This window comes from Oryctolagus cuniculus, chromosome 3 (assembly GCF_051225735.1).
Source record: "Oryctolagus cuniculus isolate XC-2025 breed Fujian yellow rabbit chromosome 3, ASM5122573v1, whole genome shotgun sequence".
Classification (NCBI taxonomy): domain Eukaryota; kingdom Metazoa; phylum Chordata; class Mammalia; order Lagomorpha; family Leporidae; genus Oryctolagus; species Oryctolagus cuniculus.
This window is the reverse complement of record NC_142869.1, coordinates 159,414,109-159,439,556: the sequence shown is the minus strand read 5'-3', so window position 1 is coordinate 159,439,556 and position 25,448 is coordinate 159,414,109. Positions and strand designations below refer to the sequence as shown.

Below are 25,448 nucleotides of genomic sequence, written 5' to 3'. Positions count from 1 at the left end.
TTAGTGTTTTATAATTTTAGTTGTAGAGATCTTTGACATCCTTGATTCAATTTATTCCAAGGTAGTTAATTCTTTTGGGAGCTATTGTGAATGGGATTGATCTTAACAGTTCTTTCTCAGCCATGGCATTGTCTGTGTATACAAAGGCTATTGATTTTTGTGTGTTGATATTATGTCCTGCCACTTTCCCAAACTCTTCTATGAGTTCCAATAGTCTCTTAGATTCTTTTGAATCCCTTATATATAGAATCATGTCATCTGGAAATAGGGATAGTTTGACTTCCTCCTTCCAAATTTGTATCCCTTTGATTTCTTTTTCTTGCCTGATGGCTCTGGCTAAAACTTCCAGGACTATATTAAATAGCAATGGTGAGAGTGGACATTCTTTTCTGGTTCTGGATCTTAAGGGGAATGCTTCCAGCTTTTCCCCATTGAATAGGATGTTTGCTATGGTTTTGCCATAAATTGCCTTGATTGTGTTTAGGAATGTTCCTTCTGTACTCAATTTGCTTAAGGTTTTCATCATGAAGGTTGCTATATTTAAACAATGCTTTCTCTGCATCTACTGAGATAACCAGATGATTTTTTTTTCACATGTAAAAATGTAGAATTTATTTTCTTAAACACTATATTCATATCTATACAAATTTTTATAACCATTAAAATGTTACATTTAACAATAAAAATCCCAAAACTTTAGACAAGAGCATGATTTGGAGCATTCATACCCTAATATAATGTATTTGTAAAAAGTTGTCAAAATAAAAGACTTATATATATCTATAGGCCAATCCTGATTATATTATACATATCTGCCTTCAATTCTATTACAAAACAAATTAGCTTTAGATTTATAAATCAGATGACTTATAGTAATAGGACATGGTGCACAGCAGACATTGCTGGCATAGAATAGATACAAATATTACACTACTGGAAGCACTAAAGTTGGTTTTCTTCTGGTCACAACGATGTGGTTTTTGTTCTTCAGTTTGTTAATGTGATGTATCACATTTGTTGACTTGTGAATGTTGGACCATCCCTGCGTACCAGGCATAAATCACTCATGGTCCAGGTGAATGATCTTATGATATTGTTGGATTCAATTAGCTAATATTTTGTTGAGGCTTTTTGCATCTATGCATCTATGTTCATCAGGGATATTGGTCTATAGTTCTCTTTCTCTGTTGTATCTTTTTCTGGTTTAGGAATTAAGGTAATGCAGGCTTCATACAATAAGTTTGGGAAGATTCTCTCCCTTTCAATTGTTTTGAGTAGCTTGAAAAGAATTTGAATTAGTTTCTCTTTAAATGTCTGATAGAATTCAGCAGTAAACCTATCTGGTTCTGGGCTTTATTTTGTTGCAAGGGTCTTTTTTAATGATTTAATTTGTGTATTCATTATTGTTTAATTTTTCTTTGTCTTCATGACTCAATTTTAGTAGATTGTATGTGTCTAGGACTCTATCAATTTCTTCTAGGTTTCCTAATTTGTTGGCATACAGCTCTTTGTAATAGTTACTGGTTAGTCTTTATTTCTGTGGTATCTGTTACATTGCATTTTTTATCTCCAATTTTATTGCTCTGGATCTTCTTTTTTCCTTCTTCTAGTTAGTTGGGCCAATGGTGTATCAATTTTGTTCATTTTTTCGAAAAACCAGATCTTCATTTCACTGATCATTTGTATTTTTTGTTTAAATTTTGTTTATTCTCTAGTTTTAATTATTTCTTTCTCCCTACTATTTTGAGGTTCAGTTTGTTGTTGTTTTTCTAGATTCTTGAGATACATGGATAGCTCATGTATTTGGTACCTTTCCAGTTTCTTCATGTAAGCACTGATTTTTATAAACTTCCTGCTTAAAACTGTTTTTGCTGTATCCCCTATGTTTTGTTATGATATATTGTCATCTTCATTCATTTACAGAACTTTTGTTATTTCTGTTTTGATTTCTTCTGTGACCCACTGTTCATTCAGGAACATGTTGTTCAGTCTTCATATGTTTGCATATGGTCTAGAGATTCTTTAGTTGTTGATTTCCAGCTTCATTTCATTGTGGTCAGAGAAGAAGCGTGGTATGATTTAGATATTTTTTTTTATTGGCTGAGACTTGCTTTATGGCCTAGCATATGGTGTATCCTAGAGAAAATTCCATGCACTGATGAGAAGAATGTGTATTCTGCCATGGTGGGGTAAAAAGTTCTGTAGATATCACTTAGATCCATTTGGTCCATAGTGTCAATTAGTTATGTTGTTTCTTTGTTGATTCTGTCTAGTTGATCTGTCCAGTAATGAAAGTGGGTGTTGAAGTCTCTGTTACTATTGTATTAGAGTCTGTGTCTCCCTTTAGATCCCTTAACATTTCTTTTAAATAGCCAGGTGCCCTGTAATCGTGTGCATATACATATATTATAGTTACATCTTGTTGAATTGGCTCCTTAATCATTACATAGTACCCTTATTTGAAGCTTTTAACAGTTTTTATGTTAAACCTGTTTTGTCTGCTATTAGGTTGGCTACTTTTGCTCTTTTTTTTTTCTTTCCATTAGCATGGAATGCCTTTTGCTATCATTTCACTTTCAGTCTGTGTGTATTTTTGTTGCTGAGGTGTGTTTCTTATAGTAGGCAAATAGATAGGTCTTCTTGCTGACAAGATGGCAACTGGCCCTATCAGCTGCTATGTATTTATGACAAAAAGGTGCCCACCCTCTCTCAGCTGGTTGCTGATCGCTGTTGTGGAGATGATGGGGGGAGAGAGATGTGCCCACTTTTTTTTTCATCAGTTGAGCAGGTACTTGTTCCCCTCAAGTCTCTGGGCCAGACTCAGAGACTGTGTAGTCTGCTAGGCTCTCCCTCTGGCTATATCACCTGTGTCACAGGCTGCTGCAGTCTGATCTCACCTTGTTCTCCAAAGCTGGTGCATTCTCCAGCTCAGTGCTGCTGGGGTCCTGTGTTGTGTCTGTGCTCATTGCTGTGCATCTGCACCTTCTACATAGATCTGTGACTTCTCTCCTGCTTCCTCAGAATCTCCATTGCAGTTTTCCTTCCCACTCTCCCCGAGAATGTACTTTCTCCACATTTTTTCTTTCTATGTATTTATTTATTTATTTTACTATTTTCTCCTAGCCTAGATCAGTCCACCTTGTCTCCGTTCTCCCGTATTAGAATCTCCCCTGATGAACATAGATGTAAAAATCCTCATCAAAATTCTAGCTAATTGAATCCAGCAACAGATCAGAAAGATTATTCACCTGGACCAAGTAGAATTTATCATTGGTATGTTGGGATGTTTCAACATTCATTTCAATAAATGTGATACATCACATTAAGAAACTGAAGAACAAAACCATATGGTTATCACAATAGATGCAGAGAAAGCATTTGATAAAATACAGCATCCTTTCATGATAAAAATTTTAAGCAAATGGGGTATAGAAGGAACATTCTTCAACACAATCAAGGCAATTCATGACAAACCCATAGCCAGCATCTTATTGTATGGGGAAAAGTATCAAGCATTCCCACTAAGAGGTGGAACTAGACAAGGATGCCCACTCTCACCATTGCTATTTAATATAGTCCTGGAAGTTTTAACCAAAGCCATTAGTCAAGAGAAAGATCTCAAAGGGATACAAATTCAGAAGGAGGAAGTCAACTATCCCTATTTGCAGATGGTATGATAACTATATAGAGATGAATTGAAAGACTCCACTAGGAGACTATTGGAGGGGGAGCGGGGCGCGTTTGCCCGCGAAGAGCTCGTCCGCAGATTGGCTCCCAGCCTCTCAGGACTCCCGGCTCTCTTTTCCCCTAAGCCTCTGCATGCAGACGAACCGCAGTGCCTCCGGTCCCTTCCCGGTGTCCTCCTCAGGGTGTGGATTCTGCGTGGTTACCATTTACCAACTTGGTAGTATTCCATATCGTGGATGGTCTAACATGCGTTAAGAAATCAGCTTTTGGGCTCATGTATATCCTGCCCAGCTCCCTTGGCTTGATTGACTTTCTTCAGTCCTGAGCTCATGAAAGAGATTGGAGCTTGGACCATGTGGCTCCTCCTAGCAGGAGGGAGTCTGATCTGGGCCAGACGAAGCAGTCCAGTCCCTGGTGTTGGCCAGCGGGCTCAGAACTCGGCACTGCCAGAAGCCTTCTGCTGAAGAAGCTTGGGGTCTTGGCTCTTTCTTTCTGGATTCCGTGTTTCACCAATAGAGAGACCTCATGGAGTGTTCATTACTTCTCACAATTCTGTAACAATGACCGATGTCAGAGCTACACAGAGAGAGAAGGAGAGGCAGAGAAAGAGAGGTCTTCCATCTGCTGGTTCACTCCCCAGTTGGCCTCAATGGTTGGAGCTGTGCTTATCTGAAGCCAGGAGCCAGGAGCTTCCTCCAGGTCTCCCACGTGGGTGCAGGGGCCCAAAGAATTGGGCCATCTTCCACTGCTTTCCCAGGCCACAGCAGAGAGCTGGATCAGATGTAGAGCAATCGGGACACAAACCAGCACCCACATGGGATTCTGGCACTGCAGGGGTTGGTGATGTTCAGGGGTGTGGCGGTTGACTTCTCTCAGGAGGAGTGGGAGTGCCTGGACTTGGTCAGAGGGCCTTGTACGTGGGCGTGATGCTGGAGAACTACAGTAAGATGCTGTCTCTGAGGTCCTCTGTGAAATCACTTAGCCTCCTGTGCCCATCCGTGTTCTCCACTGGAAATGTAGAGTTGGAGTCAACATACGACACCAAAGATGTATTTTTGAAATAAATTTTTCCCAGTGGGAGATAAAGGAAAAAAGTAAAACCTTTGACCTTGAAGCATCTGTTTTAGGAAACAATTGAAAGTTCAAAAAGCAACTTGAAGGACTGCAAGGACATCAAGAAGGACTATTTCAGCCAAATGGCAATCAGCTACGCAAGAGTAACTACCCACAGGAAAAGCAGGTCTTTCACTGCACATCAGAGCATTCCTAGCAGAGAGAAGCCCCGTGTGTGTGAGGAATGTGGGGAAGCTTGTAGTCATGGGTCAAAACTTGTTCACCATGAGAGAACTCACACAGATGAGAAACGCTTTGAGTGTGAGGAATGCGGGAAGACCTTCTTCAGTGCCTGTCAACTTACGGTGCCTTAGAGGCTTCACCCTGGGGAGAAACCTTACGCATGTAAGGAATGCAGGAAGATCTTCCGCTGGGGATCCAGCCTTGTTAAACATGAGAGGAGCCATACTGGCGAGAAACCCTACGTGTGTAGAGACTGGCAAGGCCTTTGGTCGTGGCTATCACCTCACTCAGCATCAGAAAACCTATACTGGGAAGAAACCTTATGTATGTAAAGTATATGGCAAGGCTTTTTGTTGGGGTTATCAACTGACTCGCCATCAGATATTGCATACTGGGGAGAAACCCTGCGAATGTAAGAAGTGTGGGAAGGCCTTGAGCGGTGGATCCAGTCTTGTTCAACATGAGAGAATCCATAGCGGAGAGAAACCTTACGAGTGCACAGACTGCGGCAAGGCCTTTCGTCGTGGCTGTCACCTAGCTCAGCATCAGAAAATTCCCGCTGGCCAGAAGCCTTTTGAATGTAAGGAATGTGGGAAGGCCTTTAGTTGGGGTTCAAACCTTGTTAAACATGAGAGAGTCCACAGTGGTGAGAAATCCTATGAATGTAAAAAAGTGGGGAAATGTGTGATGGCTGTCAACTCACTGTTCCTCAGAGATTTATTTCACACTGGAGAGAAATGTTATCAATGTAAGGAATTTGGGAGGACCTGTTCTCATGGCTCGAACTGGGATCAGTGTGAGAGAACGCTTAGTAGTAATGAACCCTACAAATATAAAGACTGTGGGGAAGACTGTATATGGACAACTTCCTCAAATGAGAAGACTGATACCGTGAAACAGCGTGATTGAAGAAATGTGAAAGGACATATTTTTGTTTGTGGGTAACTTAATGTGAGGAGGAATCTTACTCTTGAAAAATCCCATGAATGTAAGGAATGTGCAAAAGCCTCTCCTGTATATGGGCAGCTTGTTGTTACCATCAAATTGACATTAGAAATATTTTGACTACAAGGAATATGAAATGCCTTTACACTTCTGTGTGATATTACTGAACACCAATTTCTATGGATGTAAAACAGTTTAAATGAAAGAAATATGTGTAGGTCTTTTTTTAAAAAAAGATTTATTTTTGTTTGTTTGGGGGACAGAGTCGCAGAGAGAAGTAGAGTTGGAGCGAGAGGTCTTCCATCCGCTGGTTCACTCCCCGGATGGCTGTGACGGCCGAAGCTGTGCCGGTCTGGGGCCAGGGGCCAGGGGCCAGGGGCCAGGGGCTTCCTCCGGGTCTCCCATGTGGGTGTGGGGGCCCGGGAGCTTGGGCTGTCCTCTACTGCTGTCCCGGGCTGCAGCGGAGAGCTGGATCTGAGGAGGAGCAGCCGGGACTAGAACCGGTGCACGTGCGGGATGCCAGCGCTGTAGGCCAGGGCATTGACCTGCTGCACCACAGTTCCGGCCCCTGGCGGTCTTTATTCATGGCACAAATTCTGACTGCATCAGAGAATTTATACTTATTAGAAACACCTTAAATGTAAGGAATGTGGAAGGACCTGAACTTAGTTCAGTCTTGCTGCACATCAGAGAATTCATACTGTCGTGAAACCTATAAATGTAAGGAATGTGAAAAGGCATATAGACATGTAAACATCTTCGGGTGCATCAGGGAATTAATCTGCATGAGAAACTGAATCAGAACTGTAGGGAAGCCTTTAACTGGAAGTCAGCCAAGCCATTTCCCAGAGACTAGTGCCAGTCTCTAAATTTTCAACTATGAGATATATGCAGAAAATGAGAGTAAATATTTGGGAACTTTATAGCAATTTTTTATTGCCATAACATTTTTTGTCGTATTTTACAAAAGTATCCATCCATGAGAGATTAGAAGTTAAAAGTCAAATGTTTGGGACTGGCATCGTGGCTCACTGAGCTGATCCTCCTCCTGCGGCGCTGGCACCCCAGGTTCTAGTCCCGGTTGGGACACCGGATTCTGTCCCGGTTGCTCCTCTTCTGGTCCGGCTCTCTGCTGTGGCCCGGGAGTGCAGTGGAAGATGGCCCAGGTGTTTGGGCCCTGCATCTGCATGGGAGACGGGGGGGGGGGGGCACCTGGCTCCTGGCTTCAGATCGGCGCAGTGCGCCGGCCATAGAGGCCATTAGGAGTGAACCAATGGAAAAGGAGGACCTTTCTCTCTCTCACTGTCTAACTCTGCCTGTCAAAATAAATAAATAAATAAATAAATAACTTTTAAAAAGATTTGTTTGCTTGAGAGGCACAGTTATGGAGGGAAGGAAAGGGGGGTCTTCCATCTGCTGGTTCACTCCCCAAATGGCCACAACTGCTGGAGGTGGGGCAGTCAGGAGCTGGGAGCTTACTCCGGGTCTCTCACGTGGGTGTGGGGTCCCAAGCATTTGGGCCATATTCTGTTTCCCCGGGCCCTGGGCGGGGAGCTGGGTCGAAAGGGGAGCAGCAGGGACAAAACCAATGGGATGCTGGTGCTGCAGGCGGGGCTTACCCTACTGCAACAGAGCACTGGCCCCTTACTGAACTCCTGAAAACAACCACCATGCCATGAAAAGTAAAAATGGGGCTGGCGAAGTGGCGCAGTGGGTTAAAGCCCCGGCCTGCACTGCCTGTATACCAAATGGGTGCCAGTTCAAGATCGGCTGCTCCACTTCCGAGCCGGCTCTTTGCTGTGGCCTGGGAGAGCAGTAGAGGATGGCCTGGGTCCTTGGGTCCCTGCCGCCCACATGGGAGACCCGGGGGAGGCTCCTGGCTCCTGGCTTCAGATAGGCTTGGTTCTGGCCGTTGTGGTCGTTTGGGGTGTGAGCCAGTGGATGGAAGAACTCTCTCTGTCTCTGCCTCTCTCTGTGACTGTGTTTTTCAAATGAATAAAATAAATCTTAAAAAAAATACTTATCAGGAGTTTTTAAATTTGGAGAAATTAAGAGGGAAAAGGTAAATCTTTCCATCTTTTTTACAAGAGTATACCTTTGCCAAAGCATTGTAAATCATAGACATCTCAGGAAAATTTTTTCCCTGAAACTAAAAGGTGAAGCATTTCAGTACCAAAATCAATATTTTAATAAAAGAAATTCACAAATTTCATTAATTCAGTCTTGTAACTAATTCTTGCTAAGTGTTTCCATTAGCAATTTTATGAATTTAGCATTTTTAAAAATCAGAGTTATGGAAATTCTAAGCTAGTCTATTGAACTTAAAGCTGCCAGAAACCCATATTTGGGGATATTTGTTAGAGTCTTCTCCAAGAATCTGATTGCAAATTTTTTAGGTAATTGTCAGAACTGTGGATGAAAGAGACTTAAAATTGCTGTAGTTAAAAAGATAAAACTCAGCAACTGACAAGGAGAGCTCGTTATAGTCATTGCATACTGTATTTTAGAAAGCACCTATAGGGTTTTACAAAACCCGTATCCTGGGGCTGGCACTGTGGTGTAGCAGGTAAAGCCACTGCCTGCAGAGCTGGCATCCCACATGAGCGCCAGTTCAAGTCCCAGCTGCTGCTCTTCTAATCCAGCTCTCTGCTGTGGCCTGGAAAAGCAGTAGAGGATGGCCCAAGTCCTTGGACCCCTGCACCCACGTGGGAGACCCCGAGGAAGCTCCTGGCTCCTGGCTTCAGATGGGTGCAGCTCCGGCCATTGCGGCCAATTGGGGGAGTGAATCAGCGGATGGAAGACTTCTCTCTCTGTCTGCCTCTCCTCACTCCTCTCTCATATAACCCTGAGTTTCAAGTAAAATAAATAAATATTTTTAAAAAAACTGTATCCCCTGATACAGCAACTTCGGCTGGCTGACAAGGTCATAGCAGAAGGTCTGTCTCAGCAAGGTGTGAGAAGGACAGCTGCGGCCCTCTTGGTGGCTTTAGGTTAGTTGGGAACTACACTCTGCATAAGCAAGCCGGAGCTTCCTGGTGGTCCTGCTAATGATTGCTGTCTTCCTAATTTTTTGGAAGAGCACTTAGTCTCATAACCTCCAAAATGTCCATTGCCTTGTAGAATTTTAATCAAGCAGAATGTTAGTGTAGAAGAAAGGGTTAATGCCTTATGCAAGGTTGAGCTGTTTGTAGAAAAGAATTAAAAGGCAACAGGCTCTCTGGTATATACTTCCCACTAGAATAAAGATAGATGTTAATAAAGCTTTAATTCACTATATGCTACAAATACTACAATGGTTAGGATGTCAAAACTGTAGAATATATCCAAGTAAACCTTTAAATAAATGCAATAAAGAAATTAAATAATTACAGAAAAAATTGCAAAGAGGGGATACATTTTAAAAAGAGTCTGCTTTGAACTTGGGGCTTCTAGTAAAGATTAGATTAGGAAGGTACTATTCTAGCTTATGTAGCCAATTTCTGCATAGTTCAGCAGCACTCGAGACCTTGGCTTGTGTGGGCAGCCTGGTATCTTGCACCTATCTGTGATTGTAACCCATGCTCTGAGTATGCCCTTGAAAATCAAAAAAATTGTAATTAGAAAACATGGACAACAGGCTTTTCATTGTAAGAAGAAAAAAATCATTGTGTGGCTTATGATATAAAAATAAAGTCTGGTGCTCAAAAAAAAAAAAGAGACTATTGGAATTCATAACGAGTTTGGTAAAATGGCAGGATATAAAAGTAACCCATAAAAATAAATAGATTTGTATATACACAATTCTGTGACTGAGAAATTCTTTTTAAAGAATTTATTTATTTGTTTGAAAGAGTTACAGAGAGACAGAGGCAAGGCTCACACACACACACACACACACACACAGAGAGAGAGAGAGAGAGAGAGAGAGAGAGAGAGAGAGAGAGAGAAGTCTTCCATCCACTGATTCATTCCCCACACATCCACAATTGCCAGAACTGGGACTTTCTTAAGCCAAGATCCTTGAGCTTCTTCCAGGTGTTCCATGTAGGTGCAGAGGCCCAACGACTTGCCATCTTCTACTGCTTTCCCAGGTCATAGTAGAGAGCTGGATTGGAAGAGAAGCAGCCAGAACTCAAACTGGCACCCATATGGGATGCTGGTATTGCAGGCAGTGGCTTTATCTGCCACGCCACAGCACTGGGCCCGAGAAAGAACTTCTAAGATCAATCTCATTCACAATAGATAAAAAAATTAAATAACTTGGAATAAATTTAACCAAGGATATCAAATATCTCTATGATGAAAATTATAAAACATTAAAGAAAGAAACACAAGAAGACAGAAAAAAATGAAAAAAGTCTTCCATGTTCATGGATTGGAAAAATCAGTATCATCAAAATGTCCATACTACCAAAAGCAATATACCGTTTCAACTTGAACTCAATCAAAATTCCAATGACATTCTTATCAGATCTAGAAAAACCGATGCTAAAATTCATAGGGAAATATAGGGGACCCTAAATAGCTGAAGCAATCTTATACAACAGAAACAAAGCCAGAGACATCACAATACCAAATTTCAAGACATACTACAGGGCAGTTTTAATTATAACTGGCACAAAATTTGACGTGTAAACCAAGGGAACAGAATTGAAACTTCAGTACTCAAACCATGCATCTAAAATAAACTTTATAAAGGAACTTGTCGCTCCCCGTCTTCGTGGAGGAACGACACAGGACCCTGCGTTGTTCTTTCGTCTGCTCGGCCCTCCCCGGGTTTGCTGCTGGTTCCTCCCGGGTTGGCTACCGTCCCTCCACCTCCATGGAGGGGCGGGCCCCCTGCCACTTTCCCCACTTCCGCAGGGGAGCGGCACACCGCCAGCCGGCTCTTTCGGGGGCTGCTCAGGTGTTCCTTCAGATGTTCCTGGTGCATGTTGTCTCTCTCCTCCTTTATAGTCCTCTTCCGCCAATCCCAACTCTGCTACCCACACGCCGAGTACGCTGCTCTCCTCCAATCAGGAGCAGGTCCTACAGTTTATTGGTTGAACTGGAGGCAGCTGTATAGAAGCTGTTTCCTCCTCTCCCAGTGCCATATTGTGGGAGAGCAGATGCATAGAATAAGTCTTAATTCCAGTAACTTAGTCTAGTCCGAGTTGCTCCCAGTTGCTCCCCACAGAACTAAAATCAATCCTTGGAGCAAGGACCATCTCTTCAATAAATGTTGCTGGGAAAACTGAATTCACAAGTGCAGAAGTATGAAACAAGACCCCTCCCTTACACTTACAAGAAAATCCACTCAAAATGGATCAAGGACCTAAATCTATGACCTGATACCATCAGATCAGTAGAGAACACTGGGGAAACTCTGCAAGATGTAGGCAGTGGAAAGAACCCAGAAGCACAGGCCATCAAAGCCAAAAGGAGACAAATGGGACTACATCAATCTGAGAAGCTATTGCACTGCAAAAGAAACACTTAGCAAATGAAGAGGCAACCGACCCAATGGGAGAAAATATTTGCAAACTGCACAGCTGATAATGGTTTAACATCTAGAATCCATAAAGAGACCAAGATACCTAAAAACAAAACAATCCTACAAAGAAAGGGCAAAGACTTGAAGAGATATTTCTAAAGAAAGGAAATTCAGATGGCCAATAGATATATGAAAAAAATTCTCAGGATCACTAGGCATCAGGGAAATGAAAATGAAAACTTCAATGAGATTTAACCTCACCCCAGTTGTAGACTGGCTCTCTTACAGAAATCAACAAAGGACAAATGCTGGTGAGGATGTGGGGAAAAAGGTACCATAATCCACTGTTGGTGAGAATGTAAAACTGGTGCAGTCACTGTGGAATACAGTATGGTGATACTTTAGAAATCTGGATATAGACCTACCATGTGATCCAACTATCCTATTCCCAAATGAAATGAAATCAGCATATGAAAGAGTTATATGTACTCCCATGTTTATTGCATCTTGATTCCCAATAGCTAAGATATGGACTCAACCCATATGTCCATCAACTGAAGACTGGATAAAGAAATAATGATATATATATACACTTTGGCATACTACACAGCAGTAAAAATAAGAAAGAAAAAGAAATCCTGTCATTTTCAATAAAATGGGTGAAACTGGAGACCATTGTACTTGATGAAATAAGCCAGTTCCAAAAAGACAAATACCATATGTTCTCCCTGATCTGTGATAACTAATAGAGAATCTAAAAGGTAATCTATTGGAGTGAAATGAACATTTTGAGATTTAATGATTGCTTACAGCCCCTGTCTCCGCTGCTGAAGACAAGTGTTTTTTTCTCTTCATTCTATTTGTTGAACTCTTTACTTAGTTAGGGTTAATGTTATGAGCATAAAATTAACTGAACGTAAATCATTGTAAAAAATAAGAATGTGAATAAGAGAGGGAGGAGGAAGAAGGCTGGGAGCATGGGCAGGAAAGAGGGCAGGGTGGGAAATTTCACTATGCTTCTGAATCTATATGTAGGAAATACATGAAATTTGAATACTTTGAATAAAATTTAAAATAACATATTCAATATAATTTAAATATTCCCTCAATTAACATAGTAATTTTAAAAAAGTATTTCTGGAAGAAAACTAATATTTTCAAACTTATTTTGACATGCAGCTACAGGATATTCAGTACCTGACAGAGAACATTTGGGCATCGCAGTCAGTACTTAGTGATTGGGATGATCTCAATGATTTGGTCATGGTCAGATGGGATAAGTCCTTGGAGTGGTCCCCCTGGAACTGCATTCTTCTTACCAAAGATGAAGCAGCCGCTCATCTCAAGCTAAGTAGTGTTGTACAGGTAAGAAAGGCAAACTGTTTATGAGAATTTAATTGAATCAATATGGTGATTAGAGCTAATTTGACTGTTTTAAATTGCATTCCATGCATAATTGAAATATTTCCATGTGATTAAGAAACAGAACTCATGGATAAACAGTAACAAAATGTGTTAATGGTATGCATGGCAGAGATTAACATTAAAAGGGAACTAAGACAAATAAAAGGTAAAGATCCTCTCAGGATCCCTCTCCCTCCTGATAGCAAGTTCAAGTACAATTAATTCTATAGAAATTTCCATGAAGGCAGGGATTCTGTGTGTTTTTTTTTTTTTTTAAGATTTATTTATTTATTTGAAAGTCCAAGTTACACAGACAGAGAAGGAGAGGCAGAGAGAGGTCTTCCATCTGTTTGTTCACTCCCCAATTGGCTGCAACTGCCGGAACTGTGCCGATCTGAAGCCAGGAGCCAGGAACTTCTTCTGGGTCTCCCACATGGGTGCAGGGCCCCAAGGACTTGGACCATCCTCCACCGTTCTCCCAGGGCATAAAAGAGAGCTGGATGAGAAGTGGAGCAGCCAGGTTTCAAACCAGCGCCCTTATGGGATGCCGGCGCTTCAGGCCAGAGTGTTAACCTGCTGTGCCACAGTGCCAGCCATAGGGATTCTGTTTAATTTATTTACATCTATATTTTTAATACTACAGTAGTGCCAGTCACTGTGTAGGGGTTTAGTAAGTATTTTTGTAATAAATATGTGAGTAGTAGTGTGAGGTAGGTTTTATAGAACCCAACATCTTTCCTTCTTGGCGTAATCATCACAAATTTGCCTAAAGGCACACTCAATTCTCAAGTAAATCTGGTTCATAATTTTGAATTCTATTTGGCAACCATATTGATGAGAATGCCTTTTTTGTTTTTGTCCAACTAAGTAGGAGTGGAGAAAGGACTGAAAAAATTAAATACCATTTAATTTCAGTAACTTACAAGATGCAGGCTATAAAACACTTTTATGAACACAATTGAGGGGCCCTTAGTGAGTTCTTAGCTCCATTTACACTAAGTCAGCCCAAGATTCCAAGAACTGTTACTAATTCTCTCCCTTCTATTAATTAAATTGATTTACCTTTAATTCTATGCAGGATGTTAGCTAAGAGAAAACAAAGAAATGACATTAAATGTAATAGTCATTTTATTAGTGCTATTCCTTGCCTGTTTTTTTCTTCTGTGAGGGAGGTGTTGGGAGATATGAAGAGAAAAAGCTAAGAATTAAATTTTTAGCTATTTTTTCCAGTAGTTTTTTGGTTTTAAGAAGCCAGGCTAGGAACTGATTCTCTCTACAGATTGAAAGAAAGGGCAGCAAGAATTTGAAGTTGTGTTAAATGTTATATTTAGTAAGCTAAGCTGCCTTATAAATATTTAATTACTGAAAGCAAAGCCAATACTGGCAATATCATTTCATCTAAGACCCGCATTGAGATTGAAGTTCATTCCCAAAGTGCTGTTCATTCCAGTGCTGTTCCAATTAAATCCACACAATTCCCTTTGTGTATTTAATCAAATTACTTCAGTATCAAATTAAATGTTCTATTCACATGCATTTCTAATTTCAGAACTTCTGTCTTAAATGGATCTAAGTTCTCAACCAGACGAACTCAAAAAACATTTGCCATTCTTATGGTCTGGGGCTGGTCTAACCTTTTACGTATTAATATTCAGTCTAGTTAAAAAATAGTGTATATTTTCCAAGAGGTTAAAACAGTTTTAGAATTTGCTCAGTACACAGAGATACATACTTTCTCAGTGAGTAAAAAGTAATTAAAATACTCAAATACAAAAAATACTCAAAAATACTTAAAGTAATCTGACTTCCTTAATCATGATGCAGTGTATAGGAAGGCCATGAGAACGGATTTCTGCTCTGGGAATCTTAAGACAGATCCACCTCTTACAGAGTGCACATTGGAAGAATAGGAACAGTCATGGACTCAAAATCTGCCATCTTGACTCAGTTCTTCCATGTCTCTGTCATTAACCACCTGCAGGACATTACGACTTGATTTGTTTGCTTCATAAATTTTTAGAGGGATTATTTTAAAATATGGAATCAGTAAAGGGAATAAAAGGAGCCCTAGCCTTGAATACTCTCTTTCACTTATGATGGGGAAATTGGGCAAGTTTGTTAATGTCTCAATGCTCCAGTTTTCTCATCTTTGAAAAGGAGATAATGATTTCTCATAACACAGAAACTTGGAGGATTAAACAGACCGTTGTTTAAACCTCTTGGTATAGTGCTTGGATTGAATCAGTTTAGGCAATGACTGCATATATGAAAGTACTTTAAAATTTTTGGTGCATTTTATTTTTTAATTAAGAAACTATTTTAGACACACACACACACACACACGCACGCACGCCCAGGGAGAGGTGCTCCCATTGCTGATTCCCTCCTCAGACACTTCTAATGGCCTGTAATGGGCTGGGCCAAAGCTGGCAGCCTAAACTCAATCCAGGTGTGTGTGGGGAAAGTGGAAGGAACCTAGTTACTTGAGGCATCACCAATGCTTCCCAGGGTCTGAATTATCAAGAAAGTGATCAGGAAGCAGAGCCAAGTATCAAACCCAGCTACTTGGATATGGGATGTAGGCATCTTAACTGCTTGGCTAAATGCTCATCCCAGTGCATTTTATTTTCAATTGTAACAAAAGCAATGGATTATTGATTTAAAAAATTCTTAATAGAATAAAATCATATAATACAGAAAATAAAAATCTCCACATATCCTTCTATCCCTATCTTCATATTCCAGGGATAACAGATGTTTGTCATGCACAATTTATTAAAGTCATTCTAGAAGATTGTTTATATGTATGCAGGTGTTTCTACTTTGTAGCACTGATTTCATATTACATTGTTTTGCAAGTTGATTTATTTGCTTTACTTAACAGAAGATATTAGATCTTTCCATATTGCATTATTCTTTAGTAGTTACTTAGTTTTCCTTTTAATGCATGTACCATATTTATTTCACTTTAATAGATTATTTTTAGCTTTTTTCTTTAAAGCCACTTTGAAAACCTATAAGATTCTGTAATATAAAAATTAATATGCCTTAACAGAAGTGTGTTCATCTTCCTTGAATGAAATATGGACTAAGTAGTAGTGGGACAAAGCTAAATTAATGTAAAGGGTGAATATTACCGTGTAGTAAATTTTCTTGTAAAGATGAAAATTCAAAATAAACCAGGATACTCCAACTTAGCACTTTCTAATCTTTAGTGAGGGAATGTCTTACTCTCAGAAAATAAATTTTAGGAAGGTGGTATTTATGACTGAAAAGAGGGCCAGTTAAGATTAAGAAGGAGAATAGGTTGTATTTATTAATTTAATAAGAAATTACTTTTGAATGTGTCAAATACATGTTGTAAGTGTCTGGGGGAAATGAAGAATATTTAAAAAAACATGTTTTCATTGTTTCAGCTGCATTTGAGTTCAATTGCAAATACACAATAGGCAATTTATAATGATTTAGTCAAATGTGGTTTATGAAATAATTCCAGAGGTTGGCAGTTTGTGGCTATATGGCAGCCCCCACAGTGCTCTCAGAAACTCAGGCCTCTAACTTTTCCTTCAGCTGTGTTTAACCTTTGGCTTTCACTCTAATGTTTGTGGACTCTTGGTGATAAGATAGGTGCTTCCTTCCCTGCCTTATATCTTTGAAGGCTAAAGGTGCTTCCTACTTGAATCTTCCTGCTCTTAAAAAAAAAACCTTTTAAAAAGCTTTCTTGTGCATGTGAATACACACACACACACACACACACACACCAGAAACTTGTCACGTGGCCACTCCTAGCCAGAATAAAGGTTAGGAAAGCTGGGTACATCACAGCTATACAAAATCAAGCCTGTAAATACACATGAAAAGGACAATGACTATTAGGAGTAATTAGCGGCCGGCACTGTGGCTCAATAGGCTAATCCTCCGCCTTGCGGTGCCGGCACACCGGGTTCTAGTCTCGGTCGGGGCGCCGGATTCTGTCCCGGTTGCCTCCCTTCCAGGCCAGCTCTCTGCTGTGGCCCGGGAAGGCAGTGGAGGATGGCCCAAGTACTTGGGCCCTGCACCCGCATGGGAGACCAGGAGAAGCACCTGGCTCCTGCCTTCGGATCAGCGCGGTGCACTGGCTGCAGCGTGCCGGCCGTGGCGGCCATTGGAGGGTGAACCAATGGCAAAGGAAGACCTTCCTTTCTGTCTCTCTCTCTCACTGTCCACTCTGCCTGTCAAAAAAAAAAAAAAAAAAAAAAAAAAGGAGTAATTAACATTGGTATAGGATTAAAAGGGGAGTCAGGGAAGGGTTTCCAGCTAAAACTTCCTAAGAGCTTGACTTTGAAAGACAATAGAGAAAGTGAGAACAAAATGTATTCTGGTCAGAAAGAACTAATAAGCAGAGACACTGAGATCTGACAAAATGTATCTGTAAAACTTAGATACCTAGCACAATCTGTGATATATTCAATAGAACTTGATCTTTTTTTTTTTTTCTTTTCAGGGATATGGACCCTTGTTCATTCACATGATCAAACACAAACATATCCTGGCTAAGAACTATTTTTCTCAGATTCCAGCACTTGCTGCGTTTATTCTTGATGATGCTGAAATAGATGAGATCAGAAAGAGATATCATCCAGATACTGCACCCAAGATTATAGAAATCCAAAGGCCTTATCTTTAGAAGACCATGAATATTTGTCTGATGATCAGCATTTTTGCCCATTGCAAATACAGTAATATAGAGATCATACAATATGAAAATGGAATTTTATCTTTTTATCTATTTTAATTATTTGTTTTTCAAAATATTGTAAGTTTGTATGAAGAGGAAGTAACAGTGTGTAAATGTTTTGTTGTTAGGCAATTAGTGTTAAACTGGAATGCAACTTTGTTCCTAAAATTCATATTTAAAAGTAAAGAGAACATTGTATTATTACATATTTTCACATTAAATTTTTAGTAACATTCAAGTATATTGTAGTTAAAATGCAACAGCTAAACATAATCTTAATTTTTAATCAAAGTGTAATCTACTTTAGATAAAATAAAGTTATAGGAGAGTAGTTAGTACGTGGGTGAGAGAAAACGTTGCAGAATCCTCTTTTTTAAAAAATTTTTGTAAGTAGGATAAGAGATTTAATACTTCAGTATTAATAATTGAATCTTTGCCTTTTATTCTCTACTTTCACCTTCCATCCTTCTCAGAATCCCAATAAAAGAATCACCAAACGGGCCAGCGCCATGGCTCACTTGGCTAATCCTCTGCCTGTGGCGCTGGCATCCCATATGGGCGCGGGGTTCTAGTCCCGGTTGCTCCTCTTCCAGTCCAGCACTCTGCTGTGGCCCAGGAAAGCAGTGGAGGATGGCCCAAATGCTTGGGTGCCTGCACCCGCATGGGAGACCAGGAAGAAGCACCTGGCTCCTGGCTTCACATCGGCACAGCGCTCTGGCCGTAGCAGCCATTTGGGGAGTGAACCAATGGAAGAAAGACCTTTCTCGGTCTCTCTCTCTCTCTCTCTCTCACTGTCTCTCTCACTGTCTAACTCTGCCTGTCAAAAAAAAAAAATCACCAAACAAAAATTTGCATTTTTGTTAAGTACCATTTTTCTGCTCCAAACAAGTTTTCTGTAGTTAGCAACTCCCATATGATGCAATTTAGTGAAACGCCAATAATAAAACAGTGTAGGAAGAATGAATGAGTTAAATAAACTATAATAACTGCCTCTTCCAATAAATTTTGACCACACAACGGAACTTCAAAAAGTTAATGGAAAATGGAATTTAAAATGTATATTTCTGTGAAAAATTGTTTTTGAAATTCATACATTTTTCATAGTATGCATTTTTCCATAATCTTTTTGAAGACTTCTCATATACATGGATTTTGTTTGTTTGTTTGGTTGGTTTTTTTGACAGGCAGAGTGGACAGTGAGAGAGAGAGACAGAGAGAAAGGTCTTCCTTTGCCATTGGTTCACTCTCCAATGGCCGCCGCGGCCGGCACGCTGCGGCTGGCGCACCGCGCTGATCCGAAGGCAGGAGCCAGGTGCTTCTCCTGGTCTCCCATGGGGTGCAGGGCCCAAGTACTTGGGCCATCCTCCACTGCATTCCCTGGCCACAGCAGAGAGCTGGCCTGGAAGGGGGGCAACCGGGACAGAATCTGGTGCCCCGACCGGGACTAGAACCCGGTGTGCCGGTGCCACAAGGCGGAGGATTAGCCTAGTGAGCCGTGGCACCAGCCATATATACATGGATTTTAAGATATTTTTGCACTGCAGTAAATTTATCTTATAACTTTATTTTTCATGAACTTTTTGAAGTAACTCAGCTGTTGTATATGTCAGAGACCTACAATGATGAGCAATGTTGTATCAGTCTTGACAAAAAATAGATGGGACACTCAAAGTATCATAATTCAAGGAGAGTTTATTTATAAAAGATACTTTTATAAGGTATGGACAGCTAAAGCAATGATTGAGGAACATGGGCCTCTATCAGACAGACTCTACCCTTAATCTTAAATGAACTTGGGGAGGGAGAAGTCTTAGAACCAGAAAAAGAATGTCACAAAGATGATTGAGGAGCTCAGTTACCAGTTATCAAGGAACAGCCAGTCCTATGAGATCTCATGAAGCAGTGAAACCAAGACCTGATTTTGCACTTCTATTCTCCTGCTTAGGTTTCCCATTGGCAGGTCCCATATGGGAAACTGGAACTGTAGGAATCAGATGACATAATACAAATGGCTTCATGGCAATAAGCAGGGTAAATAAAGGGAAGAGAAGAGCTGGAGGGCTGCATAGAAAGTATGCTGACCTCCCCCCAATAAGTGAAAATAACTCAAATAGCAATATTTCAGTAACACATCCAATGCAATTTTATATATAATTATATATTATATTTAAATGGCAAATATATATATATATCTATAAAATTATAACGTTACATATATATTTGAATGCCATATAAGTATAGAATTTTTCTGTTAATTCCATTCAGCAGTTATGAGAATGTTGTCTCAACGTTTTTGAGATATCTAATCTAAGTATTTGCTCTCTATAAATATTTGACAACATTTTAGCCGCATATTTTCCAAGATGTCTACAGTTTTTCTGTATTAACAAAAGCATAATATGTGACAGTTGTTCTTAAGGAACCAAACATCAAGAAGGAAAGTACACTGAAGCTTCTATTTTCAAGGTTTCATAGACAAAGCAAAATTTTTTTAACTTTTATTTAGTAAATATAAATTTCCAAAGTACAGTTTATGGATTACAATGGCTTTCTCCCCCATAACTTCCCTCCCACTCACACCCCTCCCATATCCCGCTCCCTCTCCCATTCCATTCACATCGATTCATTTTCAATTATCTTTATATACAGAAGATCGATTTAGTATATATTAAGTAAAGATTTCATCAGTTTGTACCCACACAGAAACACAAAGTGTAAAATACTGTTTTAGTACTAATTATAGCATTACTTCACATTGGACAACACATTAAAGACAGATCCCACATGAGAAGTAAGTACACAATGACTCCTGTTGTTAACTTAACAATTTGACACTCTTGTTTATGGCGTCAATAATCTCCCTAGGCTCTAGTCATGAGTTGCCAAGGCTATGGAAGCCTTTTGAGTTCGCTGACTTCGATCTTATTCCGACAGGGTCTTAGTCAAAGTGGAAGTTCTCTCCTCCCTTCAGAGAAAGTTACCTCCTTCTTTGATGGCCCGTTCTTTCCACTGGGATCTCACTTGCAGAGATCTTTCATTTACGTCTTTTTTTTTTTTTTTTTTTTTTTTTTTTTTTTTTTGCCAGAGTGTCTTGGCTTTCCATGCCTAAAATACTCTCATGGGCTCTTCAGCCAGATCCGAATGCAATAAGGCAAAGAAAAAGTTTTGGAAACTTTCTAAGCAACAAATTACAGATGAGACTAATCAATAATAAACCATCAACAATTTAATAAAGACAAATGCAGGTTTATACTGGAATGAAAATGACCACATTTTCACCAGAAGATTCAGGAGAACCCCTCAGAGAATAATGAGTGAAGACAATATGGAGGGCTGAATAGTCGGACAGCAAGGGGGAAATAGCCAGGGACAAGCAAATAAAAGATTTAAATTGTTTAAAGATTCTCTCATTGATGCATTAATGCTGACTCTAGCATTAATTCATAAGCATGGAAGCCTTGTGGAGTAGAGTTGAGAGGAGTGACAAGGAAATTTGAGAGCTGAAAGAAAGAGGTTAGAATATTTATTCAGGTAGGTTGTTTCAACTGCTGTTTGCTCTGTTATCAGTGGCTACACTGGGTGATCATTCCTCCTACACTACAACTTTCTGTGAATTCTGGCACTATTCTTTTGTTTTCTTCCTTTAGCTTGTGGATGATGACATCTTTCTTTTGTAGCTAGTTTTAAGATGCTTCACTTTTGCTAATCAGTGGGTATAAAATTTATACAAGATGAATGAGTTCCATTTTTCTGCTATATAGTGCTGGGCCTGCAGATAATAATATGATACGGTACACTTAAAATAGGTTGAGAGTAGATCTCAAGTGTTCTTATCAAGATAAAAATCTTGAGCCGGCGCCGTGGCTCAATAGGCTAATCCTCCACCTTGCGGCGCCGGCACACCGGGTTCTAGTCCCGGTTGGGGCGCCGGATTCTGTCCCGGTTGCCCCTCTTCCAGGCCAGCTCTCTGCTATGGCCAGGGAGTGCAGTGGAGGATGGCCCAGGTGCTTGGGCCCTGCACCCCATGGGAGACCAGGAAAAGCACCTGGCTCCTGGCTCCTGCCAGGATCAGCGCGGTGCGCCGGCTGCAGCGGCGGCCATTGGAGGGTGAACCAGCGGCAAAGGAAGACCTTTCTCTCTGTCTCTCTCTCTCACTGTCCACTCTGCCTGTCAAAAAAAAAAAAAAAAAAAAAAGATAAAAATCTTTTAATAAAGCACTGAAGGGCAGTGTGGTTTGACCCTGCAGAGGCTTAAAACAATAGTTTATTGATAATCAGAACCACAGGAATGGAATGGACAGCTGTATTAATTTTGTGGGGCTATCATAACAAATTGCCACAAACTGTGTGACTTACATAACAGAAACACATGTTCTCATAAAACTAGAAGCAGAAATCTAAAATTCAGATGTTGGCAGAGCTGCACTGCTTCTGAATCATGGGAAAATCCTCTTCTAGCTTCTCATGACTTTCAGCATTCCTTGGCTTCTTTGGCTGCCTTGCCCCAACTGATCTCTGCCTCTGTGGTCATGCTACCTTCTCCTCCTCAGATGCCTATCTCTTTTCTTCTAAGGACACTTGTCATTAAATTTAGTGCTCATCTGGCTAATCTGGTGTGTTCTTATCTCAAGATCTTTAGTTTAGCTACATATACAAAGACCCTTTGTCTAGAATAAGATCATATTCCTAGAGTGAAGATATGACATGGACACATATGTATATGGGCCGCCACTCAAACCATTAAAGCAGCCCATTATTGTTTTAATTAACTTATATTAGCCAACAGATTCTATCTGTAACATGAACTTAAGGTGCTGTGGAGAGGAATCAAGTTTTTTCACAGAGTTCTGAGACCTAAACCACTTCACAGACACAAAGCCTAAATGGAGGAGGAAGTTGAGGTGTTTTTTTTTTTTTTTTTTTGATTTTATTTATTTATTTGAGAGGTAGTTACGGATAGACAGAGGGAGAGACAAAGAGAAAGATCTTCCATTTTCTGGGCATCTTCCCAAATGACCCCAATGGCCAGAGCTGGACTGGTCTGAAGCCAGGAGCTTCCTCCAGGTTTTCCATGCAGGTGCAGGGGCCCAAACACTTGGACCATCTTCCACTGCTTTCCCAGGCCATAGCAGAGAGCTGGATTAGAAAAGGAGCAGCCAGGGCACAAAGCTGTGCCCATATGGGCTGCTGGCTCTACAGGCGGAAGCCTAGCCTACTGCACTACAGCTCCTGCCCTGGAAGTTGACTTTTTTAATGAATAACCCTTCCACACATGGGTTTACTGTGAGTGCTCCTCCAAGGCCTCTTACTAGTGGAACCCATGTCATTAACCAGTTAGGGAAAAGATCCAGACATTCTAGGGGTTCTTAGTCACTGTCTCCGAAATGATGTTCAAAACAATGCAACCCTATGGTCAGAGTGGAGTCTACGATAATTACAGTTTGATTCTTGGCATAAATCCAGTAATGGCTGCATTGCAACTGTAGACCCTTACTATGCTCATTTCCCCCAGTCAAATAATATCAAGAGGGGAAATACATATACTTAGTAATTGGCAGCATTACATAAGCTTCCTGAGCCAAGTGTGAAGGTTTTTATTAATAGAGCTGGAAAGGCCAAATGAAAACCTCTGATACTATTCCAATCTCTTCTCCCACAGGAGGAGTAAACAAGAAACAATACTATATCCATGAAGGAATGATAGCAGATACTAGAAATGTGATGATTCCCATCATCTTCCCATTTGACCACATTTTAGGCTTGTGTAAATCCTATTTAAGTCTAAAAATCTGTGGATTATCAGCCATCAATTGCAAACCACATCAAATTGTGGCTACAGTTGTAGTATCTCTTATTTATTTATTCAAAAGGTGCAGTTACAGAGAGAGGGAGAAACAGAGAGAGAGAGACTTCCATCTGCTGGTTCACTTCCCCCGTGACCACAGTGGCCAGGGCTGAGCCAGACCAAAGCCAGAAACCAGGAGACTAAGCACTTGGACCATCTTCCACTGCTTTTCCCAGGCCATTGGTGGGCAGTAGAATTGGAAGTGGAGCAACTGGAACATGAACTGGTGCCTATATGGGATGCCAGTGTTACATACAGCAGTTTTCTATCTTACTCCATAATGGCAGCCCCTATTCTTTGAAAAAAAAAACAGATTTGTTTTGTTTATTTGAAAGGCAGAGTTGCAGAGAGAGAGAGAGAAAAAAAATAGAAAGATCTTGCATCTACTGATGGAATAAAGATGGCAGCATGGCAGGCGGTGGCTTAACCTGTTGCAATTTGTGACATCTTTATTGAAGCAAGCTTACACATCTCCACTACTTGGTATAAACCTATTGACCTATTAAGTGTTTTCAATTCCCATTAGCAGAAATATATGTGTTTATCTTTCAGGAGGCATAAACAATAGTAACTCTTCACTCCTTTACCCTTGATCTCTGTCAACTTTTCTTCCTGATCCCAGAGACACCTTGGTTTCTGGATATCTTGCCAAAATATTGACCCATTACATGTACAATATTTGTAAATTGAACTGGGTAAACCTAAAGTAGCAGGCACCCTTCATATTTTAGTAAGATATCTTTATGCCCAAGGGTAAGAGATTATTCTTGTGAGAGTTCAGGATCCTGTCACACTGCTGAAAGAAAATGGTGGTGGTGCAAATATAGAACTGTGTATGGAGCCCAGGGGCACTTTTAGTACTTTTTGCTGTATATCAAAGTTTATTAGAAAACTTCTGAATCTAAGTAAGGCAAGGAATTGAGAACTGAGACCCTTCAGGAATGAGGATTTTAGTCTCACCACCAAGTAAAGAATGGTGACCAGCTGGGGTTGGCTGAGAACAAAGGAAGAATGGAATGGGATGTGAAATAAGGAAGAAACATATATCTGAAGCCTTGTAACCAGTTATAGAAAGGAAGGCTTATATATTTTGTCTTTGTTATGTGTATGTATTGGGATATGTTAATCATTTTCTTTTTCTCTTTTCTTCTTCCCATTACTATTTTATATAAATGTTTTTGAAGATTAAATTTATAATTTATTATTTAGATAATGGAATTCAGTCATATTGTGACTGAATTTGAAAAGTAAATTGTATAGCCAATGATAGATTCAATAACTGTTGGAACATGAATTTCCTAATTTTGGAGAAATGGCAAGAAAGTCATCATTCATACAAAGGGTAGCTTATCTTATTAGATGAAAGTATAGAACATGCAAAGATGGGTTGAAAGTTTCAGTAGGAGCTAAGAAGCAAAAGGGGTCCACAGAGTCAGTTGTCATTTTACTGCTTCTCAGCACTAAATCCATCTTTCTTTGCTCTAATTGTGACACTGAAACTAGACACTATAAATATTCCTTCTTTTCCAGTTGGGACCATGTTAAGTATTGTAAGTGGAGGCCACTGAAGGGGCAATGTCTTGAGGGGATTATTTTCCTGGTTCTCATATGCTACTTACTGCCTGTACATATAAGTGAGTGCAAGACATAAAGTGCGGGGGACAATAAGCAGAACACACAGGGTTGTATACTATCCAGCACGTTTCCAGCACCTCTGATAATGACTAAAACACACGGTGGTGGCATTCATTCTGCAGTGAGTCTTGTCAACATCCCATCAGTTGGCTTTCCTGTAAATTTTGCCAGTAACCAGATAGGCAGTTTCCTATTTGTCAATTCCGGCTTGTGTCACCACAGCAAACTTCTCTGCCATATCTATTCAATCTTCAATATGCTCTAAATGTCAACCTTGCCAATGTCTGCCACCACCTTTTGATTGCTCCCTACATCTACTGTTCTATTCTTGTATCTATTGGTAATAGATAATCCCTTGTTATTAGTCAAGAATTCTTTATATTAAAATTTTCCTTTTCATATTATGGTGATGTTTTGTCTGCTGCCTGAATATTGACTGATACAACAGGGAGTGTTCAAATTTCTTCT

At 40.2% G+C, this 25,448-nt stretch overlaps 1 protein-coding gene across 2 annotated transcripts in view; it reads left to right on the top strand.

Moving 5' to 3' along the window:
- IQUB (IQ motif and ubiquitin domain containing) overlaps positions 1-17,739 on the top strand; it is a 135,588-nt gene extending 117,849 nt beyond the window's left edge. For both annotated transcript variants that reach the window (XM_089329492.1, XM_008258260.5), the window contains exons 12-13: positions 12,560-12,745; positions 17,268-17,739. In XM_089329492.1, coding sequence (XP_089185618.1) covers positions 12,560-12,745; positions 17,268-17,450 — 369 coding nt within the window. In that variant the 3' untranslated portion in view covers positions 17,451-17,739. The remainder of the gene's footprint in view (positions 1-12,559; positions 12,746-17,267) is intronic.
- Positions 17,740-25,448: the final 7,709 nt, after the last annotated feature.